Source organism: Pseudophryne corroboree, chromosome 6 (genome assembly GCF_028390025.1).
Source record: "Pseudophryne corroboree isolate aPseCor3 chromosome 6, aPseCor3.hap2, whole genome shotgun sequence".
NCBI lineage: Eukaryota > Metazoa > Chordata > Amphibia > Anura > Myobatrachidae > Pseudophryne > Pseudophryne corroboree.
The window spans coordinates 271,485,028-271,504,446 of NC_086449.1; the positions used below are offsets into that span (position 1 = coordinate 271,485,028).

The 19,419-nt window shown below is 42.9% G+C and overlaps 1 protein-coding gene across 1 annotated transcript in view; it reads right to left on the reverse strand.

Annotated features, from left to right (window-relative positions):
* GALK2 (galactokinase 2) overlaps window positions 1–19,419 on the reverse strand; it is a 337,269-nt gene that overhangs the window by 41,114 nt on the left and 276,736 nt on the right. The window contains exon 9 of the mRNA XM_063926027.1: window positions 13,853–14,054. Coding sequence (XP_063782097.1) covers window positions 13,853–14,054 — 202 coding nt within the window. The remainder of the gene's footprint in view (window positions 1–13,852; window positions 14,055–19,419) is intronic.

The following is a 19,419-nucleotide window of genomic DNA, read 5'->3' on the forward strand; positions in this document are numbered from 1 at the left end:
ATATTTTCTGCTGTACCCAAGAACAGCAAAATCAAACAATTATACCCAGATAATATAAACCCCCCTTTTAAAGAACTAGCACCAGCATAATAGGGGGCACGTAACTGGCTGGCAGGAGAGCTGGGCTAGTAAGAGAGCTGCTGAGGCAGATAATCCTCAGTGGGGACAATGGAGAAAGAGGACACACTGAGGTCAGCATTCCCACAGGTACCAACGGGGTCTTGGAAAACGTTATTTTGACAGGTTACGAGAAATCAGATTTCAGATTCAGGAGTTTGTTTACTAAGCACAACTAGAGGGGGCAAATCTACTGGGGACACAGCTACTGGGGCAAATCTACTGGGGGCACAACTACGGCCACGCCCCATCTGAAGCCATGCCACTATTTTTGGGCGAACACCTTTGGCGCGCACCAACTCTGTTTTACCTGCCGCAGGGGGAGGGGTGGGGGGGAAGGGGGGAGGTTTGGGCGCCAGAGGAAACTTTCGCCTCTGGGCGCCACAAGGTCTAGAACCGACCCTGATGTGAGTGGCAAGTGGGGAAGTTTACAGACATGTGAGGATCTGATTGGATAAAGTTTTTTCTAATAGAGATGTGTACAAATGTGAAATGTTGCAAAGTTGAGGAAAAGAAAACCATTTTTCATGATCATGGACAGGCTGCACTATACCCTTAAAACACTCACACATTTAGGTAGGAGTGCCACCGTGTGTGTGTGTGTGTGTGTGTGTGTGTGTGTGTGTGTGTGTGTGTGTGTGTGTGGTTGGGGTTTGGGGTGCAGAGGAGTCTTTTGCCGTGGGTGAAAGAAAGCTCGGCACTATACATAACAAAATGTAACGACTCCTCCGCATTCCATTCAGACACTGGTACTTCACTTTGCAGGCCGCACCTTGGTTCTCATTGCACCAACAGCAGAGTTTGGTTTAAAATGCTTTCTAGCATTAAACTGTATGCTCGACAGATGGCTTAGAGGATCAAAACTGTAGTTTATTATGCTACAATAAAGATTGGACACTTCAGATGACAAGTAGCCTGGGCAGGCACCATCATTACTGTACCTCATCAAGTATCCTGGAGTTGTGACAATAGGATTCTGCTTTGGGGAGATAGAAATTCTAGGCACACGATAATATGAACCTATTTTTGTATCTAGCCCAAGGTTACTGCAATGTGTTTCTCATCTCAAAAATTAAACTAGGGTGGAGTATGTTTCAGTTGTCCATGGTCTTGTTTATGACTTATATTGCAACATATACTGTAACTAACTAAACAGCATGATCAAAAGTTGCTGCGCAGTTTTGTCCTTCGCTCATACTGTAACCCATCTGTATTCAATAACCACTTAACTATATAACAATCAGTACACCTTTCTGCACAAGTGCCACCCGCATCGCCTCACAAGTTTGGGGAAGCGTTTATTGTATTGTTATGTGAAGTCAGTTTACACTGAATTATTAATTTATATCAGTGAAGGACGATTACTACCAAGTACAAGCCTTGCTGTCCAGTACTGCTACTCTTAAATCAGACCTGCCACATTTTGCTGGTCACTAATGATGCGGACCACTATTAAACTATTTTTTTTATTTTATTTCATTTCTACTGTGATTTATATTTTAAGCAAAACAGACATTATTTATGCCAGAGCTATCCATGACTTTTTAAGCACTGGTATAATTTCTGTAAATATAGTGAAATATCCTTGGCGCAATAATGAAGTTACAGGGAAGCAGGAATAATAGGTGGAAAAGAATAAAGATACAAGAGAATAGTTGTAAAAAAATAGTCTGCTTAGTTTTTCTATATATTAAAAACATGGTGTATTTATGGACCATGCATAATACAAAGCTTTGATTATATCAATCTACTTCAATAAACATTATTATTTGCAGTCAAACAGATGTCCACAGTAGAAATAAATGTGTTAACAATATAAAATCTATATATCTATACTTGTAAAATATATGGGGTATATGCAATTCCGGGCAAATTGCGGCATTTTTTCGCCCGTTTTTAAATTCGACACAATTCGACCGGCGAATTCCGGCCGGTGGGTGCAGGAATTCGACATATTCAATAAAAAACGGATTCGACAGTCCCGCTGTCGAAAAACGGACCAATTGACGGATAAGTGCGTCCTGGATTCGACTTTTCGGATGGCACAAAAATCGTTAAAAAACCCGAAAAAAAATTGCGTGGGGTCCCCACTCCTAAGCATAACCAGCCTCGGGCACTTTGAGCCGGTCCTGATTGTAAAAATACGAGGTAAAAATGGACAGGGGATCCCCCGTATTTTTAGAACCAGCACCGGGCTCTGCGTCCGGTCCTGGTGCAAAAAATACGGGGGACAAAAAGCGTAGGGGTCCCCCGTATTTTTTGAACCAGCACCGGGCTCCACTAGCTGGAGAGATAATGCCACAGCCGGGGGACACTTTTATACCGGTCTCTGCGGCCGTGGCATTAAATACCCAACTAGTCACCACTGGCCGGGGTACCTTGGAGTGGGGACCCCTTAAATCAAGGGGTCCCCCCCTCCAGCCACCCAAGGGCCAGGGGTGAAGCCCGAGGCTGCCCCCCCATCCAAGGGCTGCGGATGGGGGGCTGATAGCCATGTGTAAAAATGAAAGAATGTTTTTTTTTTGCAGAAGAACTACAAATCCCAGCAAGCCTCCCCCGCAAGCTGGTACTTGGAGAACCACAAGTACCAGCATGCGGGGGGGGGGGGGGGGCGCTGGTACCTGTAGTTCTTCTGAAAAAAAATCCCAAATAAAAACAGGACACAGACACCTTGAAAGTAAAACTTTATTGCCGACACTCATACTTACCTATGTTGACACGCCGACTCTGTCCACACGTCTCCAAGTAGAATCCGGGGTACCTGTAAATAAAATGATACTCACCTAAATCCAGTGTCCTGTTCTTTTTTGTAATCCACGTACTTGGCAAAAAAACAAACTGCATTTACCCGATCCACACGGACTGAAAGGGGTCCCATGTTTACACATGGGACCCCTTTCCCCGAATGCTGACACCCCCCGTGACTCCTGTCACAGAGGGTCCCTTCAGGCAATCAGGGAGCGCCACCTTGTGGCACTCTCCTGATTGCCTATGCGCGTCTGAGCTGGCAGACAGCGCATCGCACAAACCCTCCATTATATTCAATGGTGGGATCTTTGCGGTCAGCGGTCACTCCTCCAGGGTACCCCGGCCAGGGGTGACTAGTTGGGTATTTAATGCCACGGCCGCAGGGACCGGTATAAAAGTGGCATTATCTCCCCAGCTAGTGGAGCCCGGTGCTGGTTCAAAAAATACGGGGGACCCCTACGCTTTTTGTCCCCCGTATTTTTTGCACCAGGACCGGACGCAGAGCCCGTTGCTGGTTCTAAAAATACGGGGGCTCCCCTGTCCATTCCCCCCCCCCCGTATTTTTACAACCAGGACCGTCTCAAAGAGCCCGAGGCTGGTTATGCTTAGGAGGGGGGACCCCACGCATTTTTTTTTCAGAATTTTAACCCATTCCCACCCCTTCCCACTGAAAACCATGCTCTCTCAATTTTAGTCAGTTGAAAAAAAAAATATTATTTTAAAAAATATATAAATAATAGTTGAAAATCCTAATAGACAAACCAAGTACCTAATCCCTTCTAATATAAATAGATATGCTATTAGCAATAAAAAAAAAACACAAAAAACATGTTTTAATTTTTTTTTATTAGATTCCGCCAGCAAAGTGAGGCGGAATGAAATTGACGAATTTACTGTCGAAAAGCACTGTTGTCGAATCGACATTTTTCAATTGAATATACTTTTGTCGAAAAGCCGCATTTTTACCATTGCAGACATGTCGAATTTGCTAACTGTCGAATTTCAAAAAGTCGAATCTGAAAAGTCAGTTTTTTTGTCGAAAAGTACTGTATTGCATTGTCGAATTTTTTTTTTTACGAAAATGCCCCGTTTTTCGACATTTTCGGCAATTCGACCGCAATTGCATATACGCCTATATATCTGTATATCTAATATATAAAAATGAAAATGTGTCCTTCTGTCTTTCTATACAAATCCACAGTTTTACATACTAGCGTATTAAAACACAGCGTAGGCAACTAAAACAATCTAAATCCCTAGCACCCCTAGGGGGGCAGACAGCAGCACAGAGTATATCAGGAGACAGCACAACTCCGGAATTGCTGGAGCAATGTACTCAAAAATTGGTACACATATGCCTTACAATCTGGCAACAAACACTGTGGGGGGAAGACACCCCTAGCACCCCTAGAGGGGGGCAGCCGCACTAAGTATTTCAGCAGACAGCATAACTGAAAGGCCTGGAGCAATTGACAACAAACTTGGTACACATATGACTTACACTCTGGAAACAAACACTGTGGGGGTCAGACACTCCTAGGGGTGGGACAGCAGCGCAGAGTATGTCAGTAGACAGCATAACTCCTGAATGCCTGGCCCAATTCACAACAAACTTGGTACACATATGACTTACAAGCTGGGAACAAACACTGTGGGGGGTAACACACCATTAACACCCCTAGGGGTGGGCCAGCAGCACAGACTATATGAGGACATGCATGATATGTCAGTGATGACAGGGCTGCATGTGACAGGGCCAGTGACATGATGCGAGGAGGGAAATGCAGGTAGCACAAACCCACACACTGAGAGTTATATAGTGGAAGTAGCACGGTCCCTCAGCAGCACAGACTATATCAGGAGAAACATAATGTCCTGCGCTATATAGGAAACTGTAAAAAAAAATGTTTTATATTTTCACAGGGGCACTGACATGATGTAAGGAGGGGAATGGAGGCAGCAGGAAGCCACAGACTGAGAGTTGTATAGTGGGAAGAGCAGGGTCCCTTGGGGGACCAAAAAGGGGTCCGGCCACTACATAACGTGCGTCAGGGAAGCAAGATATGCCTATATACTAGATCTCCAACCAACGTAAATTAACGACTGTCAACTATCATTCTAATTTACCATCATAATCCTGTAGCAAAGCATGGGTATTCAGCTATCTACAATGTTATTTATACAATGTGTTTAATATTTACATTTATTTTTGGAAACAGACATTCTTAAAATCCCGGGCAACGCCGGGTACGCTAGTTAGTATATATATAAAATTACATTTGTTCCTGGTGAAGCTTTAGGTACGGGTGAAACATGTAGGAACCTTCAACTTGCAAAGATTAAAGGTCACGGACCCCGGACAAGGGGACAGTAGGAGCTCTATCCCACAGTCTACACACATGACTACAGCAACGCGGACACGGCACATTGGAAGCAGCCGCACTAAGAGCATCACTACCAGCCATATACCGGAGAAACACTGCATAATGGGTATGTTTACTCTGCACACCTCATTAACACTTTAATGTTTAAACAGTACTTCCAGCATCCGATGCTTGGAAGGAGCTGCACCTGTATTACACTAATTGCAGTATGACTCAAGAGACTGCTGCAATCCAACTTTAGATGGACAGCCTACCTCCTGGCTGATTTCTTTGGGACAATAAAACAGACACCAGTCAGGTGATTTTTAAGAAATATACGTTATGGTAAGAACTTACCGTTGATAACGTGATTTCTCTTATGTCCACAGGTATCCACAGGATAACATTGGGATATTGTCGAGCGACAGCGAAAATGGCACCAACACGATCACGAGCTTTCTGGCCTCCCAGGATGCATTGGGGCCACTACTATATAGTCCCGCCCACTGACTCAGTCAGATCAGTTCTTTCCACAGCGATTTTAGGCAGGAACATCAGGCAGAGACCTGTTTAGGCGATAAGAACACACATGCACACCCTTCCATACAAGAAGGAAGAGGTTTTAGTGATTGTCTAGATCCTCAAATCAGATGCGTCAGGGTGGGATCCCTGTGGATACCTGTGGACATAAGAGAAATCACATTATCAACGGTAAGTTCTTACTATAACGTATATTTCTATGGCTGGGTCCACAGGATTATCCACAGGATAACATTGGGATTCCCAAAGCCATTTTAGTGGTGGGGACGCTCCTGATTGCACAGGAGGACCTTTCGCCCGAAGTCTGCGTCATGAGAGGCAAAAGTATCCAAGGCATAATGTCTAATGAATGTGTTTATGGAAGACCACGTGGCTGCCTTACATATCTGTTCTGCTGAAGCACCCTGTTGTGCTGCCCAAGAAGGACCTACCTAACGTGTAGAGTGTGCAGAGACATTAGCCGGAATAGGGAGATCTGCATGAGAATAAGCCTCTGATATTACCATTCGGAGCCATCTCGCCAGCGTCTGTTTACTAGCAGGCCATCCTCTTCTATGGAATCCGTAGAGGATGAAGAGAGAATCTGTTTTCCTGATGGCACTACTACGATCTATGTAGATTCTTAAAGCCCGGACCACGTCCAGCGACGCTTCTCCCGCAGATAGTCCCGATACCTGAAAAACTGGGACTACAATCTCTTCATTCAGCTGAAACTTTGATACCACCTTTGGAAGATAGCTAGATCTCGTTCTGAGAACTGCTCTGTCTGGGAAAAAAACGTAGGAAAGGAGACTTACATGATAATGCTCCTAAATCTGACACTCTTCTGGCTGACGCCATTGCCAGTAAAAAAAGAACTTTAACCATTAACCACTTAAGATCTGCTCTCTCAAGTGGTTCAAACAAAGGACCCTGGGGAAATTTAAGAACTAAATTCAAATCCCAGAGAGCTGCAGGAGGAACAAATGGAGGTTGAATATGTACTACTCCTTGAAAAAACGTACGTACATCCTGTAAATCAGCAATCTTCTGCTGAAACCATACAGTTAACGCTGAAACTTGAACCTTCAAGGAAGCAACTTTCAACCCTTTATCCAATCCTGCTTGAAGGAAATCCCAAATCCTAGCTACTTTAAAAGACCTCGGATTGAAATTTTTTCCAGTACACCAATGAATATAGGCTTGCCATATTCTTTGATACACACGGGCCGAAGAAGGCTTTCTTGCTCTAAGCATAGTTTGGATTACTTTTTTCGAAAATCCTTTAGCCTCTAAGATAGAGGTTTCAACAGCCACGCCGTCAAAGACAGGCGATCCAGATGACTGTGACAACAAGGACCCTGCATTAGCAGATCTGGACGTTGAGGGAGCAGTATCGGTGCTTCCACGGACATTCTCAACAGATCTGTGTACCAATGCCTTCTTGGCCAAGCTGGAGCTATTAGAATGATTGCTCCCTTTGCCTGTTTTATCTTTCTCACTACTCTGGGTAACAGACATATTGGAAGGAACAGATATGCCAGCTGAAATCTCCATTCTACTGACAGTGCGTCTACCAGGACCGCTCCTGGGTCCTTTGTTCTCGATCCGTACCTCGGAACTTTGTTGTTTAGACGAGATGTCATAAGGTCTATCTCCGGTAGACCCCATCTGTTCACCAGTGTCTGAAACACTTCAGGGTGTAGTGCCCATTCAGTTTCCTGAATGGTGTGCCGACTGAGAAAATCCGCTTCCCAATTTAGTACACCCGGGACAAATACTGCTGACAATGCCGGGAGATGGAGTTCTGCCCATTTTAGAATGGGAGTTACTTCCTCCATCAGTCTCTTGCTGTGAGTTCCTCCTTGATGATTGAGGTATGCTACCGCTGTCGCATTGTCTGAGCGGATCTGGACTGGTCTTCCTTGTAGATTGTCCTTTGCCTGAACCAAAGCCAAGTAAATGGCCCTTATTTCTAACAGATTTATTGGCAGGCGACTTTCCCTTGCGGTCCACTTTCCTTGGAACCATAGGCTTCCGAGTACCGCCCCCCAGCCCTGCAGGCTGGCATCTGTTGTCAGGACTTGCCACTCTTATCCAAAAGGGTCTCCCCTTGTTTAAATGGTCTGTCTGTAGCCACCACGCTAGAGACCTTTTTACATTTACTGGAATCTTTATCATCTGCTTCTTTATCGTCTGATGATTTCCGTTCCATTTGGTAAAGAATAAGGTGCTGCAATGGTCTGGAGTGGAATTGCGCATATTGCACCATGTCGAAGGTTACTACCATCAGACCCAACAGTCGCATTACTGCATGGACTGACATTGTCTGGGCTTGCAACGCTTCCTGAGCCATGACCTGCACCTTGACTATCTTTTTCTCTGGTAAGAGAACTTTCTGTAGGTCTGAATTCAATATGGCCCCCAAATGAACCATCCGCTGTGACGGATTCAGGGACGACTTTTCCCAATTTATGAGCCACCCGTGTCTCTGTAAACAAACTATTGTCTGTTGAAGATGGCTCAACAGTAAATCTTGCGACTGTGCTAAGATTAACAGGTCGTCGAGGTATGAGAATATTCTTATCCCCTGTTTGCGCAGACAAGCTGCCATAACCACCATGATTTTGGTTAACACCCTGGGTGCTGTAGCTAGTCCGAACGGCAGAGCTTGGAACTGGAAATGTTCCTGGAGGATGGCAAACCTGAGGTAACACTGATGTGATAGTGCTATAGGCACATGTAGGTAAGCATCCAGTACATCCAGAGATACCATGTAATCTCCCGGTTCCATAGCCAACATTATGGAGCGTAACGTCTCCATGTGGAACTTCGGGATCCATATGTATTTGTTCAACATTTTCAGATTTAGAATTGGTCGGTATGACCCATTTGGTTTCTGGATTAGAAATAGATTGGAGTAAAACCCCTGTCCCCTTTGTGATGTAGGTACTGGGACAATCACACCTGACTGCAGTAATTTTTGGACTGCTTCTTGCAGGAAATTGGCCTTCGACTCTATACGAGACGGGCTGGTGCAAAAAAATCTTTGAGGAGGCTGCCTCCTGAAAGGGAACCCATACCCCTGAGATACTACCTTCTGCACCCAAGCATCTGCTGTTGACTGTTGCCATATGTGTGCAAAAAGAAGGAGTCGGCCCCCAACCCTGGAATCCTCCAGGCAGAGACCAGTCTCTTCAGGCTGACGGTTTCTGTTCAGGTTTGGAAGCTGGCTTTTTGCTAGCCCACTGCTTCCTACCCCTGGATTTAAACTGGGGTTGCTTAGGCTCCTCTTTAGCTTTCGCTTTGCTTTGCCAACAAAATGAGCAAAATTTTAAACCCTTGGACTTAGGGTTATAAGCAGCCGGAAATCTGATTCAACCTCTGATTCTAGGATATCCGATAAAGGTTTTCCAAATAATATATTACCGACAAAAGGCAATGCTTCCAATTCTTTCTTGGACTCCGCATCTGCCTTCCAGGTCCGTAGCCAAACTGCTCTGCGAGCGACTACTGTCAAGGCTGAAGCTTTAGAAGCAACTGTGCCTACGTCAATTGCTGCTTCTTCCAAATACTGGGCAGATTGTCTTAAACGGCAAAAACGATCCTCTTGCTCCCTAGTAGGAGAAGGGATGTCATTCTCTAGTTCCTCTATCCATTCACCCATTGCCTTTGCTACCCAGGCCGAAACCATAGCAGGTCTTACCACTGCTCCTACTAGAGAAAAAATATTTTTCAACAGGCTCTCTACCCTTCTGTCTGTGACATCATTCAATGAGGTAGATGACAGTGGTAAAGCAGATTTATGCACGAGTCGCAGAACATGTGCATCTACTTTTGGAGGAACTTCTCTTTTCGAACAATCCACAGCAGGAAATGGATAATAAGAATTCCACCTCTTAGGAATCTTATACTTTTTACTGGGCGCTGCCCAAGACTCATCCATCATTTCCGTCAGCTCATCTGACGCTGGGAATTCAGCTTTCACTGATTTTGTTTGTTTAAATACAGGTGCTTTAGCTTTTAACACCGTCTTGGCTGGCTCTTCCAACGAGAGAACAGCCTTAACAGCATTAATAAGTTCAGCTACATCTTCTGAACTAAAGCTCTGCGACTGATCATCATACGGAGTTGAATCTATTGTATCATCATCATCCGATGTATCATCTTGTGTAGTCTGCCACACAGACGTATCTGCCTTAGTCTTACCTGCCCCTTGGTTGCTTGTAGAGGCTACTGGAACCAAACCATAGGAAGGGAGCTGCATGTATGGGTTCATAGTGTAACCTAACCCTTGAGGTGGTGCTACCGGAGCTAACCTGTCCGCTATTGAAGACAGAGTCTTTGCGAACATATTCCATGGTGGCTCTGTTAGTGGTTGAACTAACTCGTGTTTCTTACTTCGCTGAAAAGCGAAACAGTTTGCACACAAACCCTCATAAGTGACCAATTGATTCATATCAATTACCCCTGACTTACAAGATAAGCATGTTAGGGCTGTAGGAGTGCTTGATAAATTCTCATCATCACTTTTGCCGCTCACAGACATGGTATTAACCTGTTATTGACTACACAATTTGTGACTGAAAATCACCCTATATGTCAGTATATAGAGGTGAGATCAATCTGACCACAGTGCACCTGATTTGAGGGTCAGAACAGGACTGACATTACACAGAAAAGTCAGCACACATACTAGCAGTCAGTCACATGTTAAAGCATTAGACACTGCCATATGAGAATACAACCTCCATAACAACTTATACATAAGTAGGAAAAGTGTACTTCTGTTTTAAACTGGTTCTTTTTTTCAACATAGCATGCAGAAAACACAGTAATATACAGGTCTCATATGCAATAGGTACTAAAAATTAACAATGCATACTAAGAAGTAGAGAGAATTTTTAGTACTGTATACCCTGCCTCCGTAGAGCGGGATACAGGGAGACTCACCACACTTCCATATCCAAGCAAATACGCTCGTAAGACGCTGAGTGGATTCAGACGCTACTGGTGTACACTGCCGCTCTCGATAACTGATAACGGACACGGACGCTCACCAACGGACACGGACGCTGAGCGACTTCCACGTGTATGCAGACGCTAAGGCCTGCGACTCGGTCTGGGCGGGTTTATCTCCAGTGTACACAACCGCAGCGTCTAAGCTACGACCGAGTACCCTCGTGGTAGCGTCTGAGCCGGAAGTGAGGTCATTTAGTTCATTAAACGAGAAACACGTGGGAAATGGCCATGAACTCGGAGGAGGGACGGCCAGGAGAGCGTCTGAATCCCCCTGTTGACTTAAACTCCCAGGATCGCGGCCTCTACCTAGTCCTGGCGCCTATGATCCCCGGAGCGTAGCGCTGTCGCACTCTAGATGTTCGGCGCATCAACACACTGTTTGTAGTCTCCACCAAAATCAGTGTAGCTGTGTCCTGACCCCTCTAGTAAGAGGAAGTCCATAGACTCACCGTCTCCCCATGCTCTGGCCACAGCCTGGTTACGTCTGCTGGACCTGCTAGAATATCCGACACAGACGCCCGTCGAGACAGCACTGATACCCGAAGGTAAGCGTTGTTGCAACCCGGTGGGGAGTTGTTGGAGCGACTCTTTCTAGAATGCGTTTAAGACGCTGTTAAGATAGGTCGCTAAAAAAAAAACAATATAATAAGTCTATAAAAATAAAATAATAAAAGCTTGAGGCTGCTCTCACAGCAGCCCTATGACCATGCGGCTTCCTGCCGTACCAAGCAAAAAACTGATCTGACTGAGTCAGTGGGCGGGACTATATAGTGGAGGCCCCAATGCATCCTGGGAGGCCAGAAAACTCGTGACCGTGTTGGTGCCATTTTCGCTGTCGCTCGACAATATCCCAATGTTATCCTGTGGACCCAGCCAGAGAAATCATAGACCTCTGGACAGTTACATAGCACTGCAATGCGATTGACTGTCTTGAAAGTTATTGAGACTCAAATCATGAAAAATAGGTTGACGATCTTTTGGAATTTATAACCATAACAACAGGGCTCGACAAATCTCAGGGGACAGGTCGTCATGCCCCCTAGATTTTGCTGCCTCTCTACTAGATTATGCAGGGAGGGAGGAAACAGATCCTCTTCAGCCCCAGTGTAGATTTTTGGCCGTGCCTATATTGCGGCAGCCAGTTCATGCAATGGAGTGCATGTGCTGAGTGTCCATTACAACCTGCATTGACTATTGTGGATGTGGAAGAGTTGGTTGCCCGTGGGAATTATCTGCTCATTGTTGTTTGCTGGGGGGAGTGGTGTGTGTGTGTTATCTGCTCATTAATGTGTCCGCGTTTGTTGTTTGCTGGGGGTGTGTGTGTGTTATCTGCTCATTAATGTGTCTGCGTTTGTTGTTTGCTGGGGGTGTGTGTGTGTTATCTGCTCATTAATCTGTCTGCGTTTGTTGTTTGCTGGGGGTGTGTGTGTGTTATCTGCTCATTAATGTGTCTGCGTTTGTTGTTTGCTGGGGGTGTGTGTGTGTTATCTGTTCATTAATGTGTCCGCGTTTGTTGTTTGCTGGGGGTGTGTGTGTGTGTTATCTGCTCATTAATGTGTGCGTTTGTTGTTTGCTGGGGGTGTGTGTGTGTGTGTGTGTGTTATCTGCTCATTAATGTGTCCGCGTTTGCCCGGGGTAGCTGCACAGCAGTGTGACTGCGGAGGGCTGATTTGCCTGTAGGTACCCCCTTAGTTGTGTGGCTGTGGGGTTTGGTTTGCCTGGGGGTTGGGGGGAAGCTGCTCAGTAATGTGGCTGCGAGGGGTGGTTTTAGATTTTATTTTTATAATATTTTTTTTTGGGAGGGGGGCCATGGTGGTCTGGCTCTTATACTTTCATCTTGGCGCCTAGATTTTAGAGAAATCTGTCAAGCCCTGCATATCAACTACCGTTTTATGAACGAATGCAATTTTATTTCTTTTCAGAGATATATGAAGTCAGATTTGAAATTGTTTACAGATTTTTCTGTAAACGATACAAATATATAATGCATACAAATATATTGACCTTTGTATAATGCATGGTCCATAAGCACATCTTATTTTTAATATCTAGAAAAAAAGAAGCAGACTATTGTTTTACATTTTTCCTTTTATGTCTTTATTCCTTTCTACCTATTAGTCCCGATTGCCTTTTACTCCATTATTGCACCAGGGGATATTACTCTACATTTATTCCAAGTACACAAGTAAGAGGAACTTGTTTTTTTCCAGCAATTTGGATTTCTAACAAAATATCTTCTATACAGTTATTTTGCGCAGGTATTATACACACTATAACACTATCATTTCTATGTCTGGGCTTCCCCTCTTGCTGTTTTGTAGGTTGCTAAATAAATTATGTCCAAAACTTCACAGGCCACCAACTTAGTGTTAAAGGTCTGTGGTCTGGTGACCTGAGTAGTCTATTAGTCATTCTGTAAACCAAGCAATTGAAGTGCAACATCCACGTCACAGTGGTAGGAGGCATTCTGTTATCAGATAACATAGAAGTCTACAATAATACATGTACTCTACTATCAACGTTTTAATACTCTAGCGATTCCTCTCGCAGTAATACAGAATTGGTAAATCAATTTTGGTTGTCACTTTAAAATGGTGGTATGGGCACGTCTCCTGGGGCACATCCTAAGGGAAGGAGCATGCTAGTGACATGTTCCAAATAGATGATACATCCCTCTCCATAGATTCTTGCTTTGTCGGATCTTACAACATGCAACTCCATTTTTTGGGTTTGTTGTTATCATGTATTATTTTTACTAAGCAATAATATTCAACGCCTGTAATAAATCCATACAAACAAATTTATAGCAAAATATGTATATGCATTAAATAGAAAATCCAGATTGTAATGTGCACTAGAGGAAGAACATGTGTTTAAGAAAGATTCACTTTGTGGTTAACCTCAAGAATATAAGTTTCTACGATTTAACCATTCACTGTTAGACCAAAGACAAAAGAAGAAATTAGTCACTTTGTAACTATGGTGCCAAAGGGGCTGATATTTTAGTAACTGATGTCATGGATTCATCTTCAAATCAAACAGAAAGCCAAAAGCTTTTTGTTGCTGTAGTTGTCAAAACTTACAGACAGATGTCCACCAGCTGATCCAGCTCAAAGCAGCTGCACTCATACATGTCTCTGCAGCTCACATGGCTCTGGTTCATGAGGTCTCCCAGCAGCTGGACGGCATTGGCAGGTGCCTCATCACAAACCTTCTTAAAGGTTAAAACTCTTGCGGCCTCGCTGTACACATGCTTAGCTCGCTGGTACAGCTTGAAGGTGGAAACTAGAGGGGAAGACAATGAACATCATATATAAAAGTAGATTAGTAGGTATTGTGTATCAGAAATTGCAGTAATATCAGAGACGACAATATTTCATAAAGGCTGAGAAGTGGAAAATGGCAATAAACTGAAAATAACCTCAAAAAGGTTATATGCGTAACTCTGTCGAGAACAAGGCTAACTATATACAAGACATAAAGTAAATGTATACTCCATTGTTAACTTATTTACAAGGCACAACAAAATGTACATTTCGCAGTATATGGGTATTAGAGCTTAAATAATGTTAGCCCCAGTTGCCTGCTAACTCATATATTCAGTCCTCTGTGTATTACATGTGAATAAGACTGACAGGTGGTCTCTTAAAGAAGATAAAGGGCTGTGGAAAAAAGACAAACAATAACATAATAATGGCATTTTTGTTAAAAGTGAGCTCTGCAATCTGTAAACAATGTCCTATAGTAGACAAATTAGCATAGACAAAAACAATTTAAATGAAATATACATTATAGTGTATATATATATATATATATATATATATATATATATATATAGTTATGTATGTAGGCCTTAGGGCTGTAGGTGCTTACAATCTAAGTGCTTACTTCAAAGTCCTATATATAATTTAATCATAATATTGGTGTCATACCAGTGTTAAAACAAAAGAAAACAGATGGAGTACACAACAAAAACAAACACTACTCTGGAAGGATTGCTTCAAACACCTGCTGTCTGTATAACCTGGACATTCTACACTGAACTCCCTGTTTAGACACTGCATACACCAGTTCACTTCCAACTAGATGTACATGCTTCCGTTGTTTTTCACAAATATTTTAATATTTATCTTTAACAATTTATTTATACATTTATTCCTTTGAAAGTGCTGTGGCTGTGGGAATACACAAAGTGTGAAATAAGTGTCTTATTCATGACAGTTAAACAGTTGAACAAACATTGAACAACATCTGAGACCAAGTAATGTCACCAGAGAACTTGCCATTTCCTTATGTACTATCCTAAATATATATATACTTTTAATCCAAAATCACCATGTACCACAAACTACTTTTTCTAATCTCGCACTATGGTGACTTCTCTAAGGCTATTACATTCTTCAATCTTCCTGCAACTCATCAGAAAACCACTCCCTTCTTATTAACACTCATGGAGACATATCACCAAATACTGTCCCCACCCACATGCCACACTCACATTCAGCTGATTCACAACAGAAGTCCAGTAAACCTCATAAACATCACGTGTCTCCCATCACCCTCCAAGTCACTAAAATGTGCCTTATGAAATGCATGCTCTTTTTGCAACAAATTAAGATCCATCCATGACCTCTTCATCTAAAAAAAACTCAACCTGTTGAATATAACAGAAACAGTGCTCACACAATCAGACACGGCCTCCCCTGCACCACTGTCACATGGTGGTCTCCACTTCACAGACACCTTCAAGCTTGGTAACAGTAAAGGAGGAGAGGTTGGACTATTATTATCATAATTTTTCACATACACAGTTCTAATTTAAATTATATCACTCACATTTACATCATATTAGGTACAGTACATTCTATGAGGATTTTCACCAATTTCTCTCTGCATGTTCCTGATATCTAGCACCCACCTGGGCAACCCAAACAATTTCTGGAACATTTTTCTGCCTGGCTTCCTCACTGACTTAGGCAGCCAGTAAAATAAGAATCTGTGACATGGTCATAATCTTTTTCAGTGAGTTATCGTCTATTCTTTCTCTAAAATTTACCTGAGTTTTGTCTCTTTGTATATTCACAAAGTCACTGCTTCTCTGTTCTAATTCGGTGATGCGCCCTTATAATAGATTCAATTTAACATAGCACTGCACTAATGGAGAATTGAAATATCTCTACGGTTTTTATTAACCAGTGGTATGATCATTTATGACATCACTTTTGCCGTGTATTTTTCTGATAATGCTGTGAAATATTATGTGTGTACAGTTCATTGATGTTCCTAGGAGTACTAAATGTGGAGTCTCTGATAAGGGCATGTCTTGGTTTTCGGTAACCTATTTTTGGATTAATAGCATTAACAAAGTAATTTTCCATAGTCAAGCTAATGTTCGTGCTAATTCAGTAGGTGTATGGGACATAATGAATATTTCATTCCAACACATTGTGACCATCAGAATTTATTAAAGGTAGTAAATGAGTTAAATATGTATTATGCAATACTGTAACCTTTATATTGACACAAACAATATTACCTATTAAGATACTTTGAAGACCTGGGTCAATCCTGTGTTTGACCAGGGTTGAGATCCCAGGACACACAACCTGGGTTGACCCTTTCACACCAATCACAGGTCAGAGGCTTGGTCTGAAAGGGGTATTAGTGTGTTTTTATTATTTCATGAGGGTGAGTGCAAGCTTTGGTACTTATGCATCCTGCCTCTGCTTTTAGACGTTTCTGTGGCATTCTTTGTTTTATGCTGAACATATAATTAAATGACACAATTTATTTTTATAAAGAAATATTTTCAATCCCCATGAAAACCCATGTAACAAATGAGAGAGAGCGCTTAATAACGCATAGCATTAACAAAGTAATTTTACATAGTCAAGCTAACGCTTGTGCTAATTCAGTAGGCGTATGGGACATAATGAATATTTAATTTCAACACATTTTGACCATCACAATTTATTAAAGGTAGTAAATGAGTTAAATATGTATTATATATTACTGTAACGTCTATATTGACACAAACAATATTACCTATTAGATACTTTGAAGACCTGGTCTGTCCTGTGTTTGACCAGGGTCGAGATCCCGGGAAACACAACCTGGGTTGACCCTTTTACACCAGTCACAGGTCAGAGGCTTGGTCTGAAAGGGGTATTAGTGTGTTTTTATTGTTTCATGAGGGTGCAAGCTTTGGTACTATGCCTCCTCCCTCTGCTTTTAGAAGTTTCTGTCGCATTCTTTGTTTTATGCTGTACATATAATTAAATGACATAATTTATTTTTTATAAAGACATTTTTTCAACCCCCATGATAACCCATGTAACAAATGATAGTGCGCTTAATAACGCACAGATGACCATGGTAAAAATATCAGTGCCGCACAACATAAGACAGAATAGTATGACTGATGCTATTTAGTTGGTGGTAGCACCACTATCAGTAGGACAATGAAACACTATGCCACTGGGACAGAGGATCAATGTTGCCAGCCCAAATTCTGTCACCATGAAGAGTCTGCTCAGACTTCAATGGTCTTGTTTCAACATCTGGAACATTTTAAACCAAAATATACAAATACCTTTTTGGTAACAACAACTGTTAAACTTAAGGTGATTGACATTTTAATGAATGAATTTACTTTTGTCAAATTTGCTTGTGGTGATCAAAGTACCCACTTGCAGCAAGAAATTATAACTAATTCACTGGACGCATGAAGCTATGACAATTATGATGCTGCACATTTCCAAATCTACCCAGGCCTTCAAAGTTCAATGGGGATTGTTGCCTACAGTATGTAAAGGATTCTTGAAACAATGCAGAATTTGTTTTCAATGCAATCTGCACATATCATTACTGACAAGACGAGTTTCTTCTTTATAATTAATCTTTTGACTGATAAAGCACCTGTCTGGGTCTTCTTATTTACAGCAAAACAGTGGTGATATCTTGTGAAATGCAGACTCCTTTTATTCCTGGTACAGGTCATGTTTTAGATGATCCCATTTGATATGCTATAGCTCCATGAACTGACAGTATACTGCGGAGTTTCAATGGTGGAATGCCGACACCATAAGAAAACATTTATAAATAATGTAGTACATTGGTGATTCCAGGTAAAGATTTGTAGCCAAGTGTTTATGCATGATCTCGTTATCTAGCATAGTATAATAGTTACTTTACTAGATAAGAGTTACATCAATGGTGGTCATTCCGAGTTGTTCGCTCAGTAATTTTCTTCGCATCGCAGCGATTTTCCGCTAAATGCGCATGTGCAATGTTCGCACTGCGACTGCGCCAAGTAAATTTGCTATGCAGTTAGGTATTTTACTCACGGCATTACGAGGTTTTTTCTTCGTTCTGGTGTTCGTAATGTGATTGACAGGAAGTGGGTGTTTCTGGGCGGAAACTGGCCGTTTTATGGGAGTGTTTGAAAAAACGCTACCATTTCTGGGAAAAACGTGGGAGTGGCTGGAGAAACGGAGAAGTGTCTGGGCGAACGCTGGGTGTGTTTGTGACGTCAAACCAGGAACGACAAGCACTGAACTGATCGCACTGGAAGAGTAAGTCTCGAGCTACTCAGAAACTGCACAGAGAAGTCTTTTCGCAATATTGCGAATCTTTTGGTCGCAATTTTGATAAGCGAAGATTCACTCCCAGTAGGCGGCGGCTTAGCGTGTGCAAACCTGCTAAAAGCAGCTTGCGAGCGAACAACTCGGGCCAATGTGCAATTCAGGTACAGCAGCAATAATAGGATTTTAATAACCTACCGGTAAGTCCTTTTCTCGTAGTCCGTTGAGGATGCTGGGGTCCACATCAGTACCATGGGGTATAGACGGGTCCACTAGGAGCCACTGGCACTTCAAGAGTTTGAGTGTGTGGGCTGGAACCTCCCTCTATGCCCCTCCTACCAGAATCAGTCTAGAAACTGTGCCCAAGGAGACGGACAACTTCGAGAGAAGGATTTTACAGATAGTGACGAGATTCACACCAGCTCACACATACAAGGCAAAACAAGCTGACTAGCCTGAAACATCAGCAACGGCTGAACAATATTACTTAACCAAGTAACAAAACAGTACTAAACCAAGAACTTAAGCAGTACTGAACAAAGTAACCACTGCAGGATCACAAAGCGATGGCCAGGCGCCCAGCATCCTCTACGGACTACGAGAAAAGGATTTACAGGTAGGTAATTAAAATCCTATTTTCTCTTACGTCCTAGAGGATGCTGGGGTCCACATTAGTACCATGGGGATGTACCAAAGATCCTAGAACGGGAGGGAGAGCGCGGAGGCTCTTGCAGAACTGATTGACCAAACTACAGGTCCTCAGAGGCCAAAGTATCGCACCTGTAGAACTTTGCAAACGTGTTCGATTCAGACCAAGTAGCCGCTCGGCAAAGCTATAAAGCCGAGACACCCCGGGCAGCCGCCCAGGAAGATCCACCTTACGAGTAGAGTGGGCCTTCACAGACGTAGGATACAGCAAGCCTGCCGTAGAATACGCATGCAGGATAGTGAACTTGATCCAGCGAGAGATCGTCTGCTTAGAAGCAGGACACCCAAGTTTTTTGGGATCATACAGGACAAACAGTGTCCGATTTTCTGTGACGAGCAGAGCCCTTACAACATCCAAG